Here is a 22,889-nt window from a genome sequence, read left to right as displayed (position 1 = left end):
TCATTATCCACTCAGTTGTTCAAATCAGAAACCTAGGAATACACCTCAGTTCTTCATGTTCATTTATTTTCCACATCAAATCTATCAGCAACTGATGTTGAATTTTTTTCTCCAAAATGAATCTTAAAATTACTGCTGATATCTTAGTCCAGACACCCTCATGTCCCATGGATTACTGCCTCAATTCCTTAACTGACCTCCTGTTCTCTCTTCCTAAGTACTTCTCCTTTCATCATCCAGAGAGATTTTATTGAAATAAAAGTTGATCATATTATTCTCCCACCTAAAACTTTTTGGTGATTTTCTGTTCATTTAAAAGAAAATGGAAATGACAGTCTCCTGCAAACCCTTGTATGATCTGGCCTCATCTTCTCAACCTCCTTTCCTACCACTCTTTCCCTTCACTTATTCTACTTCTATCATACCTATCTCCAAGCCTTTGAGCACCTGTCAAACCTTTGCTTGCCTGAGGGCCTTCTCACAGGTTCTTCCCTCTGTGCGGAATTTTGTTCTCCCATTCTTCATCAGTGGGTATCTCACCAGCTCAAAGAATCTTCTTTGCTTCTAATAATTCTAACAAACCAAATAGACAATAAAAAAATTTTGAAAATCTAGTATTTTTTTTTAAGATTTTATTTATTTATTTGAGAGAGAGAGTGTGAGAGAGAGAACGAGCATGAGAAGTGGGAGGTCAGAGGGAGAAGCAGACTCCCTGCCCCGCAGGGAGCCCGATATGGGACTCGATCCCGGGACTCCAGGATCATGACCTGAGCCGAAGGCAGTCGCTTAACCAACTGAGCCACCCAGGCGTCCCAAAAATCTAGTATTTTTAGGGCAATCATAAACCTGGTTTAGCTGTAAGCTGCAGTGACTTTTTTCTTAGCTCTTCCCAAAGAAAGTGACTGTGGCTCTAAAGCTGCTTACTCTGTACAGATGAATCAACTGGGAATCTCCTGTCCTGCATTGGCTTTATAATACCAAAGTGAACTTACTGGCTCACTTTCCTGTGTAGTTCTCCATGGCACAGGGAAAAGGGATTTTCCCCTCTGAAGCTGAGTGATGAGTCTCCAAGAAAAAATTCTTCTGGGGGGCGCCTGGGTGGCTCAGTGGATTAAGCCGCTGCCTTTGGCTCAGGTCATGATCTCAGGGTCCTGGGATCGAGCCCCGCATCGGGCTCTCTGCTCCGCAGGTGAGCCTGCTTCCTCCTCTCTCTCTGCCTGCCTCTCTGCCTACTTGTGATCTCCCTGTCAAATAAATAAATAAAATCTTTAAAAAAAAAAATCTTTTGGATTGGGTGAATATGAAAGAAACGTTTATTCCCCAGTCTTTTCATCTAAGTTTGTTGTTGAGCTACCCTGTGTCTACCTGTTCAGGAAGAAAAAATTAGAGACAGCAGCAGATAGAGAATGGCAGTGGAGCAACCTGCACACTCGATTGGCTGACAAGGATGCATGGGCCAGTAGGCATCTCAGGCTAAGCTGCCTTGCCAGTATGCAGAGGATTGATTGCCAGATGAGGCACTCAGAGTTTGCAAGTACTGATGGTGGAAGCTCATGATAGTGACGGTGATGGGGCTGGGAAGGTAGGCTGAAGACGTAGAGCTGGAGCTACATCTCCCAGAAGACAGCCCTGCAGTAAGGAGGGTGCTCAGGGATCTCTGAAGCACTCACACATAAGCCCTGTGTGGCTTACCACACAGAAGGCATCAATAGCTAGTGAATGTTGGCTAGAGAAAGAATGACAGCCAAAGTGGCTAGCCCATTTCCTAAGAGACTAGAACTGTAGTGCTGAAGTTGAGAAACACTACGGATTAAGGACTTTTCTGTAAAATAATGTCACCATTCCACTATAATGTCCTTCAGTTAGCTAGTTCTTTCTAAAGGAAAGTAACGTTTGAATCTAGCATAGGACTTAATTTTGGCCAGGAATGAAACAAATGTTGGAGAAAGGAAAATACTGACAATTCTGTGCTAACCAAAATTAGATTTGCTTTAATAACTGCTTTTTATATATCTGTTCTTGTCCCCAAAGAAATTTATAACTTTCCCCACCGCTTCAAATCATCCCAGGTTAGAATCTAATTCATTTCTTTAAAATACAACTTATTTTTCTGCCTTGCTCTCAATTTTAGTTATGTTTTTACTTTAGAATCAAGGAACATAAAGAGGAAGAAGAAAGAAGGAGAAAACATGAAGAAAGGGATGCTAAGGAAATAAAGCGACAGAATGCATTATATGAAATAGAAATGAGAAAAAAACTAGAAAAGAAAAAAGAAGAGATAAATGAAAGCAGAAAACTGTTTTTTGTAAGTAAAAAACACAGCATTTCTTCAAAAAATGTATAGAATCCAGCATACAACTTTTAATATATTTTTTATAAACAATTGTGGAGTAGAAAAGAAGTTGTCATTAAGTTGGGTTTCTAAATATACTTTGGGGGAGCTGTATTTGCTATGGATTTATGTGGACATGCTCTCATGCATGAACAAAGAATGAGACTTTTTTCCAAGTGAATACATTTTCTTGTCTTTTTTAAAAAAGATTTTACTTACTTATTTGAGAAAGAGTTCACAAGCAGGGTGAGGGGCAGAGGGAGACGCAGCCTCCCCACTAAGCAGGGATCCCCATGCAGGACTCAGTCCCAAGGTTCCAGGATCATGACTTGAACTGAAGGTAGACACTTCACCAAATGAGCCACCCAGGCACCCCACATCTTCTTGTCCTTTAAATGAAAGTTGTGAGGAATGAATGGGGTAATATGTGTCCCGTGTCTGTGTCACTGTTTAGAAGTACTCAATAAATGTAGTAGTGGTTTTGTGCCTATTGCAACTCACTTTATTTTGTATTTTTTTACATTCTTTTCTTTAAAATTAGTTTTTATTAATACATGCACAGAATTAAAACATCAAACACCACCAAAAAGCTTAAAATAAGAGTAGCAGTTCTTTGCTTTACCCCTTCTGCTTCATGGAGACAACCACTTCCAGGTTCTTTTAATTGTTTGTTCTGATATGAAATTATATTCTAAATAGTCTGTATATTTAAAAAATATATATCTAGTTCTAAAGATATGCATCTTGATTTATCAATTTTAGACATTTTCTGTCTGTCTGGCCTGGTAGTTGAGGATTTAGCTCTTTCTTTTTTTCTTTTTTAAAGGTTTTATTTATTTATTTGACAGACAGAGACCACAAGTAGGCAGAGAGGCAGGCAGAGAGAGGAAAGGAAGCAGGCTTCCTGCTGAGCAGAGAGCCCGATGCGGGGCTCGATCCCAGGACCCTGGGACCGTTCCCAGGACCCTGGGACCGTGACCTGAGCTGAAGGCAGAAGCTTTAACCCACGGAGCCACCCAGGCGCCCCGATTTAGCTCTTTCTAATACTGTCCCTTTCCCATTCTCCCCTTCCTCTGAAATAATTATGTCACAATTTTAACTAAATCATTATTATTATAAAATATTGTTCTCTGAGGAGCCAACTAATATACGATGATTATATTTCTTTGTTTGCATAAATGTTTTTCCAAGATTAAAATAATTGTGTATTTGCTTTGATGACTGTATACCTCCGTTTTTTTCCATATGTTCTGTAAGTTCTGTCAAATATATGTTGATACTAGTGTTCAAATATTCATCTAGGTAATACTAAATTATCTCTGTTCTTGATTTTCTTAGAGTTCCCCCATGCAAGTCCTCTGTCCTTCTCTAGGCCGCCTGCCCAGCTGTCATTCTGGGACTTCCCTGAGTCACTTTCCTGGGCTACAGTTCCCATTTCCTGAATTCCATGCCCTCCTTTTTCTTAGCTTACTTCTTCATCTTACTGAAATACATCTTTGAGTAACTTCCTAAGAAAAGATATACAGGTCAATTTTTAAAATTCTCATCTGAAAAGGTTGTCATTTAAAGTCATATTTGCTTTATTGTTTGACTGAACATAGAATTCTGGTTCAGAATTCAGAATTTTGTATTCATGGTTTTATGATCATCCAACCAGTATTGCTATTTAGAAATATGATGACATTTTGTATGGCATTTTGTATTTTATTTTTCTCTCTCTCTTTCTGAAAGATTTCTGGCCCATTTTTACTTCACAGTGAAATATTTTGGTGTAGTTCTTTTTTATTATTTTGCTGAGCTCTCAGTTGATGCTTTCAATCTGAAAACATATATTCCTTTCATCCTGGAAACTCTTCATATTTTATTTCTTGTATAGTCTTCCATTTTGTCTCTTCTGTTCTAGAACCCCTCTGATATACATTGGACTTTCTGAATTAATGTTGTAATTAAAAAAAAAAACTTTTCTAACTTTTTTAGTTAGGGGAAGGCTCAAAGGTAATAGTACCTTAAATTTTGAAGTTCTGAGATAGTCATTCCAAGGCTGATATGGCAACTCCAGAATCAACAGGGACTGAAACAACTTCTCTCTCTCTCTCTCTTTTTTTCTTCTGCTTTGCTATTCTTGAAACCTAGATGGCTTCTATCATCAAAGTTGCCCCCATGGCCCTGAATGGCTGTAGGAGCTCTTGCTCTCATATCCACATTCCAGGCAGCAAGAAGGAAGAGAAGATGGGACAAAAAAGAATGCCCAACCATCTATTCTCCTTTTAAGGAACATTTCCAGAAGTCATTAATGATTTCTACTAAATCTCATTGGTCATAATTAGTCACACTTAGCTGAAGAGAAAGCTTGGAAATACAGTCTATTTAGACTAGCATGTTGCCACTCTGAACAAAATCTGGGTCCTGCTACTAATGCAGAAAAGAAAGAAGCTTAGGTAGGCAATTAAGTATTCCTGCCATTTTTGGTTTTCATTTGACTTTGAGAGTTATTCCCAAATTTGTCTTTTAAGCTTTCTATTGAATTTTAAATTTAGCTACCAAGGGGCACCTGGGTGGCTCAGCCAGTTAAGTAAGGATCCAGCTCTTGATTTTTTTTTTTTCCCCAGCTCTGGATTTCAGTTCAGGTCATGATCTCAGGGTCGTGGAATTAAGCCCCAAGTTGGGCTCCATGCTCAGCTCAGAGTTTGTTTGAGATTCTCTCTCTCCCTTTCCCTCTGCTCCTCCTTCTTGCTTGCTCTCTCTCTCTCAAATAAATAAATTTTTAACAAAATAAAATAAGCTACCAAATTAAGCTACCAATTAGCTACTAAAGTTTTAATTTCTAAAAGAGTTTTACCTGTAATGCTATTGTTCCTTTTGCATAAAATCTTATTCTTGTTCCATGGGTGCAATATTTTTATATCTCCAAGGCACTTTGGAATGGGACAGACTTTTAAATGCTAACACTACCACTAAGTAGCTATGTAACCTTGAGCTGAGGCTTTTAACTTTTAAAAATGAGAATTAACTTTGTGTTAACTCTATTCTTTACTATTTAAAAAAAACTGTATGAATATTATAATAAACTTAGAAAAAAAACAGCAAAATATAACTTTTTCTTAAGAATCATTTAGGGGGTGCCTGGGTGGCTCAGTGGGTTAAAGCCTCTGCCTTCGGCCCAGGTCATGATCCCAGAGTCCTGCGATCGAGCCCCGCATCGGGCTCTCTGCTGGGCAGGGAGCCTGCTTCCTTCTCTCTCTCTGCCTGCCTCTCTGCCTAGTTGTGATTTCTCTCTGTCAAGTAAATAAAATATATATATAAAAAAAATCATTTAGAACAACCACCTTTAACAGTTTGATATTGTTATTAGCTTCTCATGTTGACTAATGCTTCTCCTAACCAGATTATGGGCTTTTAAAAGTAATAGCCATAAGATAGGAAGTACTTAAGAATGGTAAGCATAGGGGCGCCTGGGTGGCTCAGTGGGTTAAGCCGCTGCCTTCGACTCGGGTCATGATCTCAGGATCCTGGGATCGAGTCCCGCATCGGGCTCTCTGCTCGGCGGAGAGCCTGCTTCCCTTCCTCTCTCTCTGCCTACCTCTCTTGTGATTTCTCTCTGTCAAATAAATAAAATCTTTAAAAAAAAAAAAGAATGGTAAGCATAATAGACCCTGAATTAAAAATATATTGGAAGATTAAATGTTGCATCTTTCACTTCAATTGGTTTCTACTTATAGTAACTAAATACACTAACATATCTATATATTCAGGCTGTTGTGTTCAAAGTCACCTATTTTTGTGATGTCTAATTCAGGCTGGAGTCATAGAATATATGCTGATATGAACAGATTTATATTTTTTGTTTTGAAACATAATGACCTATATTAAAATGTTTTGTTAGAATATATATCTCTATCTTGTGTATGTGGGAAAAGAAAGTCTTGGACAAGAAATTAGTTTCACAGTGATCATGTCTGGTGGGGGAATTAGGAATATAGGGAAGACAGTGGATGGGGATGTATATATTAAATATTTTTAATTTGTGTACCATATAATTATATTAACTATTTAAACATTAAATGAAAATATTTAATGTATATTTTCTGATTATAAAGTTTTTTAAAGATTTTTTTTAAAGATTTTATTTATTTATGAGAGAGAGCAAGTGAGGGGAGGGGCCAAGGGAGAAGCACACTCCCTGCTGAGCAGGGAGCCTGACATGGGCTTCATCCTAGGACCCTGAGATCTTGAACTGAGCCAAAGGCAGATGGTTAACTGACTGAGCCACCCAGACACCCCTTATTCAATTATTTGATAGAGAGAGTGAAAGCACGGGGTGGGGGGGGGCAAAGGGAGAGGAAGAGAATCTCAGGCAGACTCCTCGTTCAGTATAGAGCCCAATGTGAGGCTCGATCTCACAAGCCTGAGATCATGACCCTAGCCGACAAAACCAATTGGCTGCCTAACTGACTGAGCCACCAAGCCTCCCTTAGAATTATTTTTAATTTTATTTATTTAATTATTTTTAATTTTAATTACATATTTTAAAGAAATGAGATATTTGAAAGGAAATACAGAAGAGCATTAAGACAAAAAGTCACATATATAATCTCATACCCCAAAGATTAACTATTAACATTTGACATTTCTCATTATATCATTATAAACTGGTATATCTATTATAAACTTGTATATCATTATAAACTTGTACCTTTATATGTTTGCAAAACTGAAATCTGCTATGTAGTATTTTATATTCTCCTTTCACCCCACTTACTCATTATTTGTATCCTCCCATATCATTGAGAATATAATTTATTTAACTGTTTTTTCATTATTAAGGATTTAGAGGTTGTTTCCAGTTTTTCACTCTTATAAATGACTTTGGGATAAAGTACATGGTACGTAAAGCTCAATGCATATCTCTGATTGTTTCTTTGGGATAAATTTCCAAGAGAGAAATAACTGAGTCAGAAGCTCTACCATTTAATAGGTTCTTGTTAGATATTCATATGTTGAAAGATATTTTTCTTTGCAATAGGATAATACACAATTTTTCCCCCCAAGGAACATATGAATGACAAAAATATCATCAAAGCTGTAGAACAGCAGCAGCAAGAGGAGGAAGATGAAAAGATTAGAAAATTTATCAAAGCAAAAAAGCGTCTTACACAAATGGGGAAAGAAAAAGAAGCTGAAACACACAGGTAAGGTTTTAAAAGTAATTCATGTAATTAATGAAGTACTATCTGAAATTATTATAAATCAGAAGTTGTGATATATGAGAGTAATTTTTAAGAGTAAGTCATTATAGGGTGCCTGGGTGGCTCAGTCGGTTAAGCGTCTGCCTTCAGCTCAGGTGATCCCAGGGGATTGGGAAGACTGCTTCGCCCTCTGCCTCTCTCTCTCTGTCTCTGTCATTCATAAATAAATAAATAAAATCTTTTGGGATGCTGGGTGGCTTAGTCTGTTAAGTGTCTGCCTTTGGCTCAGGTCATAATCCCAGGGTCCTAGGATTGAGCCCCACACTGGGCTTCTTGTTCAGTGGGGAGCCTGCTTCTCCCTCTGCCTGCCGCTCCCCCTGCTTCTGTGCTGTCTCTCTCTGACAAATAAATAAATCATTAAATAAATTTTTTTAAAGAGTAAGTCATTATATATAACTAGGGCATTTAGTGACATGATGGTCTCAGTGTTAGGTTCCCTTGGACTATCAAGGACATTTCTCTGGTAGATGGTTGGAAATAGTGAAATCTTTGCAGTAGGGGAGGGATATGAGCTAGAGATGGCTTTGTGAGCCATTGATACATAAGTGGTAGTTGGAACTGGGGATACAGGTGAGCTCACCTATGGTGAGTAGGTAAGAAATGAAGGTGGCGTAGTCCCTTGGGAAGTCCATATTTAAGGGTCAAATGGACAAAGAAGATCATGTTAAGACCAAAGAATAGTTTCCAGAAATTGAAAGAAAATCAGAGAAACAACCAAGAGAGTTTCCATAAGAAGAGAGCAGTCTCGGGGCACCTGGGTGGCACAGTGGGTTAAACCTCTGCCTTTGACTCAGGTCATGATCCCAGGGTCCTGGGATCGAGCCCCGAATCAGGCTCTCTGCTTGGCAGGGAGCCTTCTCCCCCCCTCCCCCAGGCCTGCTTCTCTGCCTACTTGTGATCTCTGTCTGTCAAATAAATAAATCTCAAAAAAAAAAAAAAAAAAAAAAAGAGAGAGCAGTCTTTGGTGTTAGATCAATAGAGGGATTAAATGAAACTTAAAAAAAGATTTATGTATTTATTTTAGAAAGAGAGAGTGGGAGTGGGCACAGGGAGGGAGAGTCTTAAGCAGACTGTGCACTGAGTGTGGAACCCAACAGGGAGCTTGATCTCACAACCCTGAGATCACAACTAGAGCGGAAACCAAGAGGTGGACACTTAACTGATTGTGCTACCCAGACGCCCCTAAATGAGATTTTAAAAAGGAAATGTCCATCAGATATGGAGGTCATTGCTTACTTTACTGAGAAGTTTAGGATGAAGTAAGAGAGAGACCAGTTGCAGTACCTTGTGTTTCTGTCTACATCCCACTTTTGCCTTGTGCAAAATGTTCTAATGCTTTATATCTCATGTGGAGCATTTACTAAGGCCCATAAGGCTCTCTACCATCTTAATTCCCAGATGAACCCAGTCTCATCTCTTGGACTTTATCACATACTATTATTCTCTCCTCCTTTGCCTCCTCATCACTCACACTGGACTTCTCCTATATCTTCTCTGGGGAATTCTGACCTCCCTAAACTCTTTCAAAAGAATCATTACTCAGGGCACCTGGGTGGCTCAGTGGATTAAGCTGCTGCCTTCGTCTCGGGTCATGATCTCAGGGTCCTGGGATCGCTTTCTGCTCTGCAGGGAGCCTGCTTCCTCCTCTCTCTCTGCCTGCCTCTCTGCCTACTTGTGATCTCTCTCTCTGTCAAATGAATAAATAAAATCTTTGAAGAAAAAAAAAAAAGAATCATTACTCAGATGTCACCTTCTCAATGAGGCCTTCCCTGACCACCTTATTTAAAATTACAGCCCAACCCCACATTGCTTATCTGTTTGTTTACTTTTTCCTCATTCCTCATTTTAATTATTTACTTTGTTAACTATCCCTCTACCCTGGCTGTAATGAAAATTCTAGGAGAACAGAGATTTAATGTTTTTATTTACCATTATATTCCCAGCACCTGGAATAGTTTCTGGAACATGGTAGGCAATCAATAAGTGTTTAGAGGGCACCTGGGTGGCTCAGTGGGTTAAAACCTCTGCCTTTGCTCAGGTCATGATCCCAGGGTCCTTGGATTGAGCTTCGCATGGGGCTCTCTGCTCAGTAGGGAGCCTGTTTCCCCCTCTCTCTCTGCCTCCCTCTCTGCCTACTTGTGATCTCTCTCTGTCAAATAAATGAATGAAATCTTTTAAAAAATATATATATAAATAAGTGTTTAGAATATTGTTGCTGAAAGTCTAGGTGCAGTATCACCTTTCCCATGAAGCCTTCCTTTTTTCTCATCTGCCTATGTCACTTTCTAGCTTTCTCATGGTGTGAATCACCCTTTGTTATATATTGTTATTTGCATAAATGTCTTTTCTCCACTTTAGACTATAATTTCCTTGGGATATGCACTGTGTCCTTTCTTCTCACTTCTCCTACATAGCTTTGCAAATTCACTCAACAAATTCACTCAATACATTAGTGATTCTGTCACATCTAAATTAAAAAGTATTTTTCACCCAATCCCAAATGAAAACGCCCCTATTCCTTTAACAAATACCTAGTTAGTTAATGACATGCCTGTCACCATTCTCGGCTCTGAACTAGAGAGAGGACTTACCGATTCTCTGACCTCAGGAATCTCATAGTGTAAAAGGACAGTTATCTATCTTCATATAAATAGATGAAGTCGGGGTACCTGGGTGGCTCAGTGGGTTAAATCCTCTGCCTTCGGCTCGGGTCATGATCTCAGGGTCCTGGGATTCAGCCTCAGGTCAGGCTCTCTGCTCAGCAGGGAGCCTGCTTCCTTCTCTCTCTCTCTCTGCCTGCTTCTCTGCCTACTTGTGATCTCTGTCTGTCAAATAAATAAATAAAATCGTTTAAAAAAAATAGATGAAGTCAGGGGCATCTGGTGGCTCAGTTGTAACAAGCAGCTGCCTTCAGCTCAGGTCGTGATCCCAGGGTCCTAGGATCAAGCCCCACATCAGGCTCCCTGTGTGGCAGGAAGCCTCCTTCTCCCTCTCCCCCACTGCTTGTGTTCCCTCTCTTGCTGTCTCTCTCTCTCTCAAATAAATAAATAATAGATGAAGTCAGTAAAGTGCTATGAATAAATTATAAACAGTATAATTTATATAGTATAAAACAGCAAAATTATATAGTAAGAGGATGGATTTATTCAGGTTTTGATAACTTTTACCAGGTATTTTTGAGGTTTCATTTAAAGAAAGGCCTTTATTTATTTTTAAGATTTTATTTATTTATTTGACAGACAGAGATCACAAGCAGGCAGAGAGGCAGGCAGAGAGAGAGAAGAGGAAGCAGGCTGTCCGCAGAGCAGAGAGCCCGATGCGGGGCTCGATCCAAGAACCCTAGGATCATGACCTGAGCCGAAGGCAGAAGCCTTAACCCACTGAGCCACCCAGGCGCCCCAGAAAGGCCTTTATTTTATAACCTAAGCCTCCAATGTTAGAGGGAGCAGGGTGTCTGATTAAGTATTTTGAAAATGTTTCATTGTGAGAATTTTAATACTTTATTTCCTACATACAAACACACACACACACATGCACACACACATGAACGTACACAACATATTATATGTATTACTTCCTTTAGATTTTTAAAATATACTTCATTCTAAAAATAAAGTATTAAAAATAGTCTTCACTTAAAATAATCAGTACATATATAAGGAACAATGAGGCTCCTTTCAGTTTTGTAAAAAACTATAAAATATCTGATTTCTAATGAAATTATTTTGGCTCATAACAAATCTATTCATGAAGATTTAACAATAATGGTTATTTTGTTATAGGCTAATGGAAGAAAGGAGAGAAAGAATAAATAACTTTCTGAGTGAACTAATGAAAGAGAAACTTGACAATGAAGATTTGATTATTGCTAGAGATACTGCAGAAGCTGAGGCTGAATGGGAAAAAAGAGAAAAAGAAAAATATGAAAAAAACAAAGCAGAATTAAAAGCAATTGCAGAATATAGAGCTGTTGTGGTAAGCAATTCAATTATGACAAATGAAACTTTTTAAAAAAATTAAGTCCTGGGGCACCTGGGTGGCTCAGTGGGTTAAGCCTCTGCCTTCGGCTCAGGTCATGATCTCAGGGTCCTGGGATCGAGCCCCGCATCGGGTTCTCTGCTCGGCAGGGAGCCTGCTTCCTCCTCTCTCTCTGCCTGCCTCTCTGCCTACTTGTGATCTCTGTCTGTCCAATAAATAAATAAAATAAAAAAAAAAAATTAAGTCCTGTGCTCGGTTCGGCAGCACTTATACTAAAAAAATCAAGTCCTTTCCACTGTAGTTTCCACTCCTTCAGCCTCTCTGACAAAAAACTAGCAAAGATTTGAAAAATAATGTATGAGTTATCTTCCTATATTCTTGAAGTCAGGCCATGCTTAATTTCTAACGGAAGCTCACATGATAATCAATTACAAATAAGATATTCATAGACACAAAATAATAATCTCTTTGTTTCAGAACCATCTGAAATGTAAACATTGTTATTCACTTAATATACATTTGAGTGTTAATTTTAAGACTAACAAAATACAAATTACCCTATTGCATTTCTGTATTTCTTAATCCTTCAGATAATCCTTATGTCCTACATAATTGACTGTTGTAATATTTAATTTAGCTTATAAACATTTTAGCAATTAATTTTTTACCTACAAATATTCCTCTACCTTGGGAAGATCTTGCTATTCTGTTCCTGTATTTTATTTTTTAAACCAGTATCATTTACATTTTCATTGTGTGTTTCCTGTTATTTGAGAAATAGAACAAAACCAAAGTAAACCAACCATGTAGGAATCAACCCAGATTCATATAACTTTTGCCCTTGCATTGCTCCTGGCTTTCTGCTTGGAGCTTCCTAACACTGCTTTATTAGCACTGGTTGATTTTTTAAAAAATGTTTTTTCTCTTTGCCTTTTAACATATAGATGAAAAATAAAGAGGAAGAAGAAAGACAGAGGAAACTAGATGCAAAAGAACAATTGCTGGCTATCATGAAAGCAGATCAGATTTTCCAAGAGCATGAAAAGGAGAAAAAACGCAAAGCTGATAAAGAACGTCAAGAACTTCGAGATGCCCATATTCAGCAAATGGTAATTATTGTTAAATGTTTATACTTATTTTAACAATAAATATGTAATGTAGAATTCATGCTAGTTTTCTGTTTCCCAGGTGGTTTCATCTGTTAAATAAGATCAAATGACCATTATGGTTATGACACAATAAAATATATAAAAAATGTGGCATTAATTTCTCTTTTTATCTGTATTGAAGTTCCCATACTAGGTTTATGTCCTTTGCACAGATATTTATCCTCCTATTTACTGTACATACTAAAGAAAATGCGAATTCATATGGCAGGTCGTGATGCTTATCTTCTTTGTTTTACTTTTTCTTCCCTCTTTATAACTATAACCCAGAGATTATGTTGATTGGGAGCTCATAGTTTTCGGAGTTGTGGTGCTAGGGGTACCAGAAATTTTAGAACACATATAGAGGACATGGCATCTCATCATTTATGATTTAAAACTGTTTTCCAAAATGGCTATACCATTTTCCATTCCTACCAGCAACATATGCGAGGACCAATTGTTCCACATCCTCATCAACACTTGTTTTTGTTATCCTGAACGATTTCTAGTGCAGTGATATGTCTTGGTGTTGTTTTGCATTTCCCTAAAGACTAAAGATTTCGAACATATTTTCATGTCCTTTATAGACATGTGTGCCTTCTTTTGTGAAGTGTGTATTCAAATCTTTTACCAATTATTCAATTGGGTTGTTTGTGGAGTTTTTAAAATAAATTATTTGAGAGAGAATGCACAAGCATGGGGCAACAGCAGAGGGAGAGGAAGAAGCAGACTCCTTGCTGAGCAGGGAGTCTGAAGGGAGCTCCATCCCAGAACCCTAGGATCATGACCTGAGCCAAAGGCAACTGAAACCCAAGCACCCCTGGGATGTTTCCTTATTATTGTGTTTTAACATTTTTTAAAAATGTGGTAGAATATTGTGGTAGAATAATGTAGTAGAAATTTGCCATTTTAACCATTTTTCAGTGTACCAGTTCAAGACTATTTAGTGCATTTACTGTCACCACTGCCCATCTCCATAACTTTTTCATCATCCTACACTGAAATTTTATACCTTTTCATTCCCTCTTTCCACCAGTCCCTGGTGACCACTATTCTACTTTGTCTCTGTAAATTTGAATATTCCAGGTACCTCATATTGGTGGGATTATATCTGTCCTTTTGTATCTGTATTATTTTACTTAGCTTATCTTCAAGATTCATCCATGTTTTAGCATGTGTCAGAATTTCCTTTTTTATTAAGGCTGAGTAATATCCTATTGTACATATAGACCTTATTTTATTTATACATCCATCCATCAGTGGACATTTGGGTTGTTTCTGTTTTTTGGCTATTGTGAATAATCCTTCTGTGGATAGGGTATACACCTATCTGTTGAGTCCTGCTTTCAATTCTTCTTCTTCTTTTTTTTTTTTTTTTAAGATTTATTTATTTGACAGAGAGAGAGCACAAGTAGGCAGAGTGGCAGACAGAGGGAGGAGGAGAAGCAGGCTCTCTGCGGAGCAGGGAGTCCGATGCGGGACTCGATCCCAGGACCCTGGGATCATGACCTGAGCCAAAGGCAGCTGCTTAACTGACTGAGCCACACAGGCGTCTGAGTCCTGCTTTCAATTCTTTTGTCTATATATACAGAAATAGAATTGCCAGATCATATGGTAATCCTAGGTGTAACTTTTTAAAGAACCACTGTACTATTTCCTTTTTTTCTTTTCAAGATTTTATTTATTTTGAGAGAGAGAGAGAGAGAGAAAGAGAGTGTGCAAGCAGGGGAAGTGGCAGAGGGAGAGAGTGAATCCCAGATTCCATGCTGGATTTGGAGCCCTACCCAGGGCTCAGTCCCACAGCACTGAGATCATGACCTGGGCTGAAATCAAGAGTCAGACAGGTGTTGACTGAGCCACCCAGGTGCCCCTTAAACAACTATACTGTTTTCTATAAAGCTGTACCACTTAACATTCCCACCAGCAATATTCAAGGGTTTTAATTTCTCTGAATACTCAACATTTGTTATGGTCTGGGTTTGTTGTTGATGGTTTTGTTGTTTATGATAGCTATCATAATAGGTTTGAAGTGGATTTCACTTGTGGTTTTCATGTGCATTTCCCTAATGATGAGTGGTATTGAGCATCTTCTTCTGTTTATTAGCCATTTTGGTTCAGCCTGAAGACTTCCTGTAGCATGTTTTATAGCACAGATGGGTTAGCAATCAGTCATTTCAGTTTATGTGTTTGTGGAAATGCCTTTGTCTTCATTTCATTGGGTATGAAATTACTGGGTATCATTCTTTCCCAGCCCTGTGTATATATTGTTCCATCATCTTCTGGCCTTCATTGTTTATCATTAGCAATCTGCTGTTAATCATGTTGTTGGTCCCCTAAATGTGATGCATCATTTTTCTCTTGCTGGTTTCAAAAATTCCTCTTTATATTTTTGGCTTTCAGTAAATTGACAGTTTGCCTGACAGTCAACCAATAATGTGGGTGGAGCTTATGTTCAGTTCATTAATGTAATGATTTTAACCCTGGTGCACTAGCGATCTGTGGGTTGAGGATGTTATTCCTAAGAACAGCAAATTCACAATTTCCCCCAGGCTTCTAATTTTTGCTAAACTCTTTGGGGTCCCTTGTGTGAATGTGTAGTTTATCAATGAAACAAGGATGTCTTCAGCCCTTCTATGCCCATCTCACTTCCAGAATCTTTCCCTTCAATTTCTAGCTGCTTTTCTACTCAATCCAAATGGAATCTGCCATCATTGTCCAGCAAATCTGCAACTGGAGAAACCTGAGCTGGAGGGATAGCAATATCCCCTAGGCAATCTTGCATTTCTTACCTGATTTAGTAGCAGTTTTTCATGAAAACACATTTCTCAAGTAGTGGCTTATACATGGTTATTTAACAGTGCTTTGAAATGGGAATTTCAATAATTAAATAATAAGCTTGTTTTTTATAGAGGGGAAATGGCCAACCTCTTCACGTAGCAACTGACAGAAGTAGGATCTGCCATACTATTTTTAAGCAAATCCCAGATACCATTTTATCAATGTATATTTAAGTATATATCTCTCAAACTCAGGGACTCTTTACAAATTTACATAATCACAATTCCATTATTACATCTAAACCAATGAATATTCAGTGTTTAAATTTCCTTTAAATTATCTTGTATTTTTTTAATTTGTTGGTTTTTAATTTTTTTTTTTTTAAGTATACTCCATGCGCAGTGTGGGGCTTGAACTCAAGACCCTGAGATCAAGAGTCACATGCTTTACAGACTAACCCAGCCAGGCACCCCTTAGTTTGTTTTAATCAGGATCAAATAAGGTTCATATATTCTATTTGGTTGATATGTCTTTCAAGTCTCTTATCTAACACTCCTTATCCACCCCTATCCTCTCAAGTTCTTAAGTTCTCCCTTTTTGTCTTTATTGTTTCTTTTACAACTTACTTGTTGAGGGTTTTTACTGGTTTACAGGGATTGTCTTTTGGAATTACTACAGTCTGGATTTTTATGGATGGACCCCTGTTGTGTAGTTTATTATGTTTCCTGCATTTCAGGTAAAATCTAGTTGAGGTCAGATTCAGGTTCAAATCTTTTGGTGAAAACTCCTCTTAAGTGGTGGTGTATACTTCCATCAGAAGGCACATGGAACAGCCTTTGATGATTATTGCCTCGATCTCTTAATTCATGAGGTGGCAAGATACTGTTATTCTCTCATATTTTCTTACTCATTTGCTCAAGTCTTCAAAGAAGTTTTCATGATCAACAACTTGGTTTCCCTAAGGTAGAGTTTTTAAAGACAAGATAGAATACTTGATGCCTTCCCTTTATTTTCCAGTATTCAAAATAATTTGCCCTCTAGCATCTTCTAAGATGCTTGTTACTTTACCCAGCTGTTGTAATTTTTAGGAATTTAAAACGATGTTTTAAAAGTTTCTTTATAAACCTATTTGTGCTTAATGCAATAAAAATTGAGGCATCAATCATATGATCCATTATAATTCTTCCCTTCCCTTGTCACTGCGTTTCTGTGCTTCAGATGTTTCTCCTTGTTTCCTTAGTATCTTTCCACAAATGCGATCAAACATATCCTGGTTGCTCTGTAAGTTACTAAATTATAGCATTTTACTTTTTATGAGAGTGGTTTTAGTTTTTTCTGATTTCTCAGTCTTTTTGAAGGTCATTTTCTACTTTTTCAAACTCCTGGTATTGTATCACCAATTCAACAAATAGCACATAAGCCGCCTTTTTTTTTTTCCAGCACATAAACCTTAATTTCAAATTGTATTTGAATTAATCTGAATTTGACTTAAATTCCAAAAAATTGGTGTTTAGTATGTTATTATTGCTCTATTTATTTATAAATTTCAGTGTACAGCAGTTGTCAGGTTTGGGCTCTTTTATTGAAGTGTTGATTACTGATTTAGGAAAATATTTTCATAAATATTAAAGATATTCATATGTAGATAAAATCACTCAATTTTTGACAAACTCAAATTCAGCATTTCTTAAAATCCTGCTAAGACAAAAAGTTGTCAGTCAAACTTCATTAAAATCACCTCATATAATCAGTTAAAAGAACAATGTTTTTGCAAACATAAAGAGTTAAAAGAAAAAAAATTATGAGATATAAATTGGCTTTTGGTAAATCGTTTAGCGTACTTACTCCACTCAGTTCCAGATCAACCAACATACATTGGTAAATGTCACTTGTTACAACTGCAAGTTCCTGGGAAAATAAAATGTAATTGGTTTAATTTGGTTTAGATATTCACTCCTGATTTAACCTTATTTGGCTGGTTTAACCAATATACATATACAATATATGTATATATAAAAAATATATAAATATAGTATATATATGTATCATATGTAACATTTACATATGATACATATATATTGGTTTATATATATACATATATGTGTATATGTATATATAGGTTTAATTTGGTTCAGATATTCACTCCTGATTTAACCTTATTTGGCTGGTTTAACCAATATACATATATAACGTGTGTGTGTGTATATATACACACACTCACATACATATATATATATATATATAAATACATATATATACATATATATACACAACATAAACACACAATAACCTTATTTGGCTGATTTAACCAATATACATGGTATATTGGACTGACTCAGAATGGTGGATTTCATTGAGTTCCTCCAGAATAGCAGACGGCGGGAAGGGCACCTGTCTGGCTCAGTTGGAAGAATATGCAATTCTTCATCTCAGGATCGTGTGTTTGAGCCCCACATTGTGTAGAGATTTAGAAAAAAAAAGGATAGTGGATAGGTTGGAGGCAGTGATTGGTAGGTCTTCTATACCTGCCCAAGTACACATTTTTTTTTAATTATTTTTTTTGTTTGTTTATTTACAGCATAACAGTGTTCATTGTTTTTGCACCACACCCAGTGCTCCATGCAGTACGTGCCCTCCCTATTACCCACCACCTGGTTCCTCAACCTCCCACCCCCCCCGCCCCTTCAAAACTCTCTGGTTGTTTTTCAGAGTCCATAGTCTCACATGGTTCATCTCCCCTTCCAGTTTCCCTCAACTCCCTCTCCTCTCCATCTCCCCATGTCCTCCATGTTATTTGTTATGCTCCACAAGTACACATTTTAATAAATGGTAGAAACAGGATTTTTTTTTTAAAAAAACATATAATGGGGGCACCTGGGTGGCTCAGTGGATTAAGCCACTGCCTTCGGCTCAGGTCATGATCTCAGGGTCCTGGGATCGAGCCCCACGTCAGGCTCCCTGCGGAGCAGAGAGCCTGCTTCCTCCTCTCTCTCTGCCTGCCTCTCTGCCTAGTTGTGATTTCTCTCTGTTAAATAAATAAAATATTAAAAAAAAAAAAAAAAAAAAAAAAAAAAAAAAACAAAACATATAATGTATTATTAGCCGCAGGGGTACAGGTCTGTGAATCATCAGGCTTACACACTTCACAGCACTCACCATAGCACATACCCTCCCCAACGTCCATAACCCAACCACCCTCTCCCTCTCCCCCTCCCCCTGGCAACCCTCAGTTTGTTTTGTGAGATTAAGGGTCTCTTATAGTTTGTCTCCCTCCTGATCCCTTGTTTCATTTTAGAAACAGGATTCTAAACTCAGTTATTTTTTACCTAAAATTCATGCTTTTAACTTCGTTGTTATATTGTTTGAAGATATGTTATTACATAAGGTTATTTCATTGAGTCACTGCTTGGAGCATACTACTGTGAGAAACATGGGAGTTTCTGAAATTATAGTATATACGGGTGCCCCTTGAACAATACAGGTTTGAACTGTGGGGTCTGCTTGTACATGGATTTTTTCCAACACATACTTTGGAAAATATTTTTGAGACTTGTTACCATTTGAAAAAACTTGGAGATGAATCACACAGCCTAGAAATATGAATCCCCCCAAATTAAGAAAAAGGTATTATTTTAAGAACGCAGCATATAATACATATGTGCATACAAAATGTGTCAACTTTATGTTATCAGTAAGGCTTCTGGTCAACCATAAGCTTCTAGAAGTCTTTCGGAGTCAAAAGTTATACCTGAATTCTTTACTGTACCAGGAGTTGGTGTCCTTAACCCCCATGTTGTTCAAGGGTCACTTGTAGTTTTTAAGTGAGAAATTGTTACCCATCAGTGAGTTTAGAAAATTCTATCTACAACTTCAAATGCTATGGATACTTAGAAAATTGATCTCTACCAATGTGAAATTGCTTTTTTTTTCTTTCCCATATAGGCCCAAAATAAATTTAATGCAAAACAAGGAAAACAAGCAGAATTAGAGTATTACAGACTTACTGAAGCTCTTGTGGCTGAAAAGGAGAAGGAATTTCAGGATTATGCCAGAGAAGTAATTGAACTTGAGTCTGAATCAACAAATAAGTATATCTATCCTCTTGTAAAAGCTGTACGGGAAGGACATGGAGGTGGCCGTGGACCAGTTTTCGTGGACAGAGGTGGATTAAGACCCAGTTATCAGGCAAATGATGTCACTGGAGTCCAGCTTCCTTTTTATAACTCTCAGGGATCAAAATATAGTAATTTTCAAAAGTCTAAGGGAAGGCTAGGTTTTACATGGTAGAAAAAAGTTTATTTTTGAGAAGACTAAGTTGTAGCTAATATTATGAGCTACAAACAAGTGAATTTTATGCTTGTAATTTATTAATAAAGCTGCTCTTCATTGAAGTGCAATTATGTCTAATATCCTTCACTACCAAAGTTTAACAAATCCCTTGGATAATGCATACACAAGTGTAATTTTAGCCTTTAAAAATATGTATCCAGTAGCACTAAGTAGAACTGTAATATTGTACAACCATTACCATACCTAGTTCCAGAATGTTTCATTCCTCCAAAGGGAAACCCTGTACCTAAGCAGTCACCTCCCTCTTCCCTTCTCTCCAGCCTCTGGCAACCACTTTGTCTTTATGGATTTGCCTATTTTTGGATATTTCATGTAATTATATGGAATCATACTGTGGCCTTTTGTGTCTGGCATTTTTTTCAGGTTTCATCCAAGTTTTACCATTATCAATACTTGGGTCCTTTTCATAGCTAAATAACATTCCATTGGAGGCATTATTCTCTTCAGCAGAAATTTATTTATCCTTCAGTACTTTTTAGTTTCAAACACTACCAATATTATTACTAACAATAGGATTACAGAGTTTATGACTTGTGGCTTCTTTTGCAGGTATCTCACTAGACATGTGCAAATTACTGTTTTTGAGTTACTTGAAGTAATTTTTCTACAAGTAGTTACATGAGCAATTTGATACAGGTGACTGTGCATCAATCTGACTCAAAGGTTTGAGTTGTACAATAACTAAGTTTCACACATTCCACTGGTGAATGTGTTCAAGAGTGAAATACAGGTTATTTTCCTTTTTCACAGGGCTACAAAATTGTTTGGTAGTTCTTTTGGCCTAGGGTTGCCACCATATTAAAAATTACCCAGATGCAAAGGCTCAATGGACTAATAAACTCAGGGAACCTCTGCCATGTATCTTTTTCTTTAAATTGGTATAGAAAGTACTATACATTTCTAGTTTTGGATAAAGCTAGTTTCACATTACAAAACGGGAAACATGTTTCTACAAAATGGCTAATTTCATAAATGTTTTATAACCAACCTAATCTGAATGAAGAACATAAAACATTACTAGTTTTCTTCCCTTATGTAAAGTTTCATTGCATTACTTTTTTTTTTTTTTAAGATTTTATTTATTTATTTGACAGAGAGAGATCACAAGTAGGCAGAGAGGGGGAAGCAAGTCTCCCTGCTGAGCAAAGAGCCCGACGCAGGGCTTGATTCCAGGACCCCGAGACCATGACATGAGCTGAGGGCAGAGGCTTAACCCCGAGCCACCTGCACTTGGGCTGGTCTTTCTACAAGAGTTAAGCACATTAAAAACAAAAGGGCTGGGGCGCCCAAGTGGCTCAGTTGTTAAGTGTCTGCCTTTAGCTCAGGTCATGATCCCGGGGTCCTAGGATGGAGCCAGGCACTGGGCTCCCTGCTCCGTGGGAAGCCTGTTTCTCCCTCTCTCACTGTGTCACCCTCTGTCCAACAAACAAATCTTTGGGGTGAAAAACTGCTATGCAAAGTTTTAAAAATTAATCACAAAACAATTGAGTGAAAAGGAATGACTTGCAAGGCAATCAGAACAGTGGAAACACAACTGTTGTAATCTGCCAATGTAAGTAATCCATAGCTAAAATCTGTGGCTAAGGGGCACCTGGGTGGCTCAGGTCATGATCCCAGTGTCCTGGGATGGAGCCCTGCACTGGCCTCCCCACTTGGCAGGAAACCTGCTTCTCCCTCTCCCACTCCCCCTGCTTGTGTTCCCTCTCTCACTGTGTCTCAGTCAAGTAAATAAATAAAATCTTTAAAAAATATAAAATAAAATGTGTGGCTAAATCGGATAAGCACCTGTGTTCAACTCAAGTCATGATCCCAGGGTCCTGGGATTAAGCCCCATATTGGCCTCCCTGGTCAGTGGAAAGTCCGTTTCTCCCTCTACTGTCCCCCAGCTTGCTCGTGCTCTCTCAAATAAAATCTTTTTAAAAATAAAAGAATTCCTTTAAAAATTAAATAAAATATGTGGCTAAGATACATACTTTGGTATTGAGGGGGAAACATGTAACAATTATCAATCAGCACTTTAAAAAGGAAGTAACAGTATTACGTTGGGAAATATGTTTTAAGAAGGAAGCCTAAAAAGCAATGAAAATAGAAAAAGCAAATTGATACTAAAAGTATTTTAATACACATTTAATTTACACAGTCCATATGAAGCACTCACATTTTACATATTCTCCTGGCTAAATAAAGCATTTAAAAACACACCAGAATTTGAGAATATCACCTCTTAACACATATAAACCACTGAATGGTCAGAACATTTTTATCTAACCGTATATATTTTCAGTGACTAACTTTCAAGTTGGTGCATTTTCCCTAAATATATCTAAATTTAATTTAAATAAAAATAAAACCAAACAAGAAACCAAACGCTAGACAATTTGTTTTACGAGTCAATTAACATCTATATGGCTTTACAGTGTTGAGTGTTATATTAAAACTGGCAGGCACAGGATATAATACAGTGTTCCCAATGCTGAGAAATTTGGAGGAACTAAAAAGCAAATGGTAGCATTCCAGTAGACAGTAATGCAAATTCCAAATCTAACCTTAGGTTTGCTGAGGCAAAAGACACATTGTAATCTGAAACATTATGATTTAACATTTACACTAGAATTTATCTCCAAACCTTCTGGAAATCATCACTGCTGACTAAATTCCTAAAGAAGCTCAATATTGTTAAACTCTTTGCTCAGTTTTTCCTAATACAAATTCTATATCCCCAAGGGTAAAATAAAAGTATATTTTAGTTGATTTATCTTCATTATTTAGCTTTTAATAAAAATAAAGGTTGAATAACTAATACAACAGTAATTTTAAAAATACAAAACAAACTGTTATAGTTTATTTAATACAATGTTTAACTATAAAAGTTGATAGTTTCAGAGTTTAAATTCTGTAAAATGCAGTTTGCAGAAAACAGTTTTTAACAGTTACTAGACTAATGATAAGAGAAGCAGCATTTTGAAACTAATTATACAATTGTGACAACAGCTTAATTCCTAAATTTCATTAAAAAAATATACATCACAGTGACTTTTGAGCTAGGAAAAGAAGTCC

General features: G+C 37.3%; 1 protein-coding gene across 1 annotated transcript in view; it reads left to right on the top strand.

Annotated features, from left to right (window-relative positions):
* The window catches only part of CFAP210 (cilia and flagella associated protein 210), a 43,900-nt gene extending 23,772 nt beyond the window's left edge, over positions 1-20,128 (top strand). The window contains exons 5-9 of the mRNA XM_046019290.1: positions 2,149-2,305; positions 7,382-7,521; positions 11,361-11,553; positions 12,501-12,665; positions 19,425-20,128. Of these exons, the coding sequence (XP_045875246.1) occupies positions 2,149-2,305; positions 7,382-7,521; positions 11,361-11,553; positions 12,501-12,665; positions 19,425-19,769 (1,000 nt within the window). The 3' untranslated portion in view covers positions 19,770-20,128. The remainder of the gene's footprint in view (positions 1-2,148; positions 2,306-7,381; positions 7,522-11,360; positions 11,554-12,500; positions 12,666-19,424) is intronic.
* Positions 20,129-22,889: the final 2,761 nt, after the last annotated feature.

The sequence above is a fragment of the Meles meles genome, chromosome 9, assembly GCF_922984935.1.
Source record: "Meles meles chromosome 9, mMelMel3.1 paternal haplotype, whole genome shotgun sequence".
NCBI classification, from domain to species: Eukaryota; Metazoa; Chordata; class Mammalia; order Carnivora; family Mustelidae; genus Meles; species Meles meles.
This window is presented reverse-complemented; position numbering and strand designations above follow the sequence as displayed.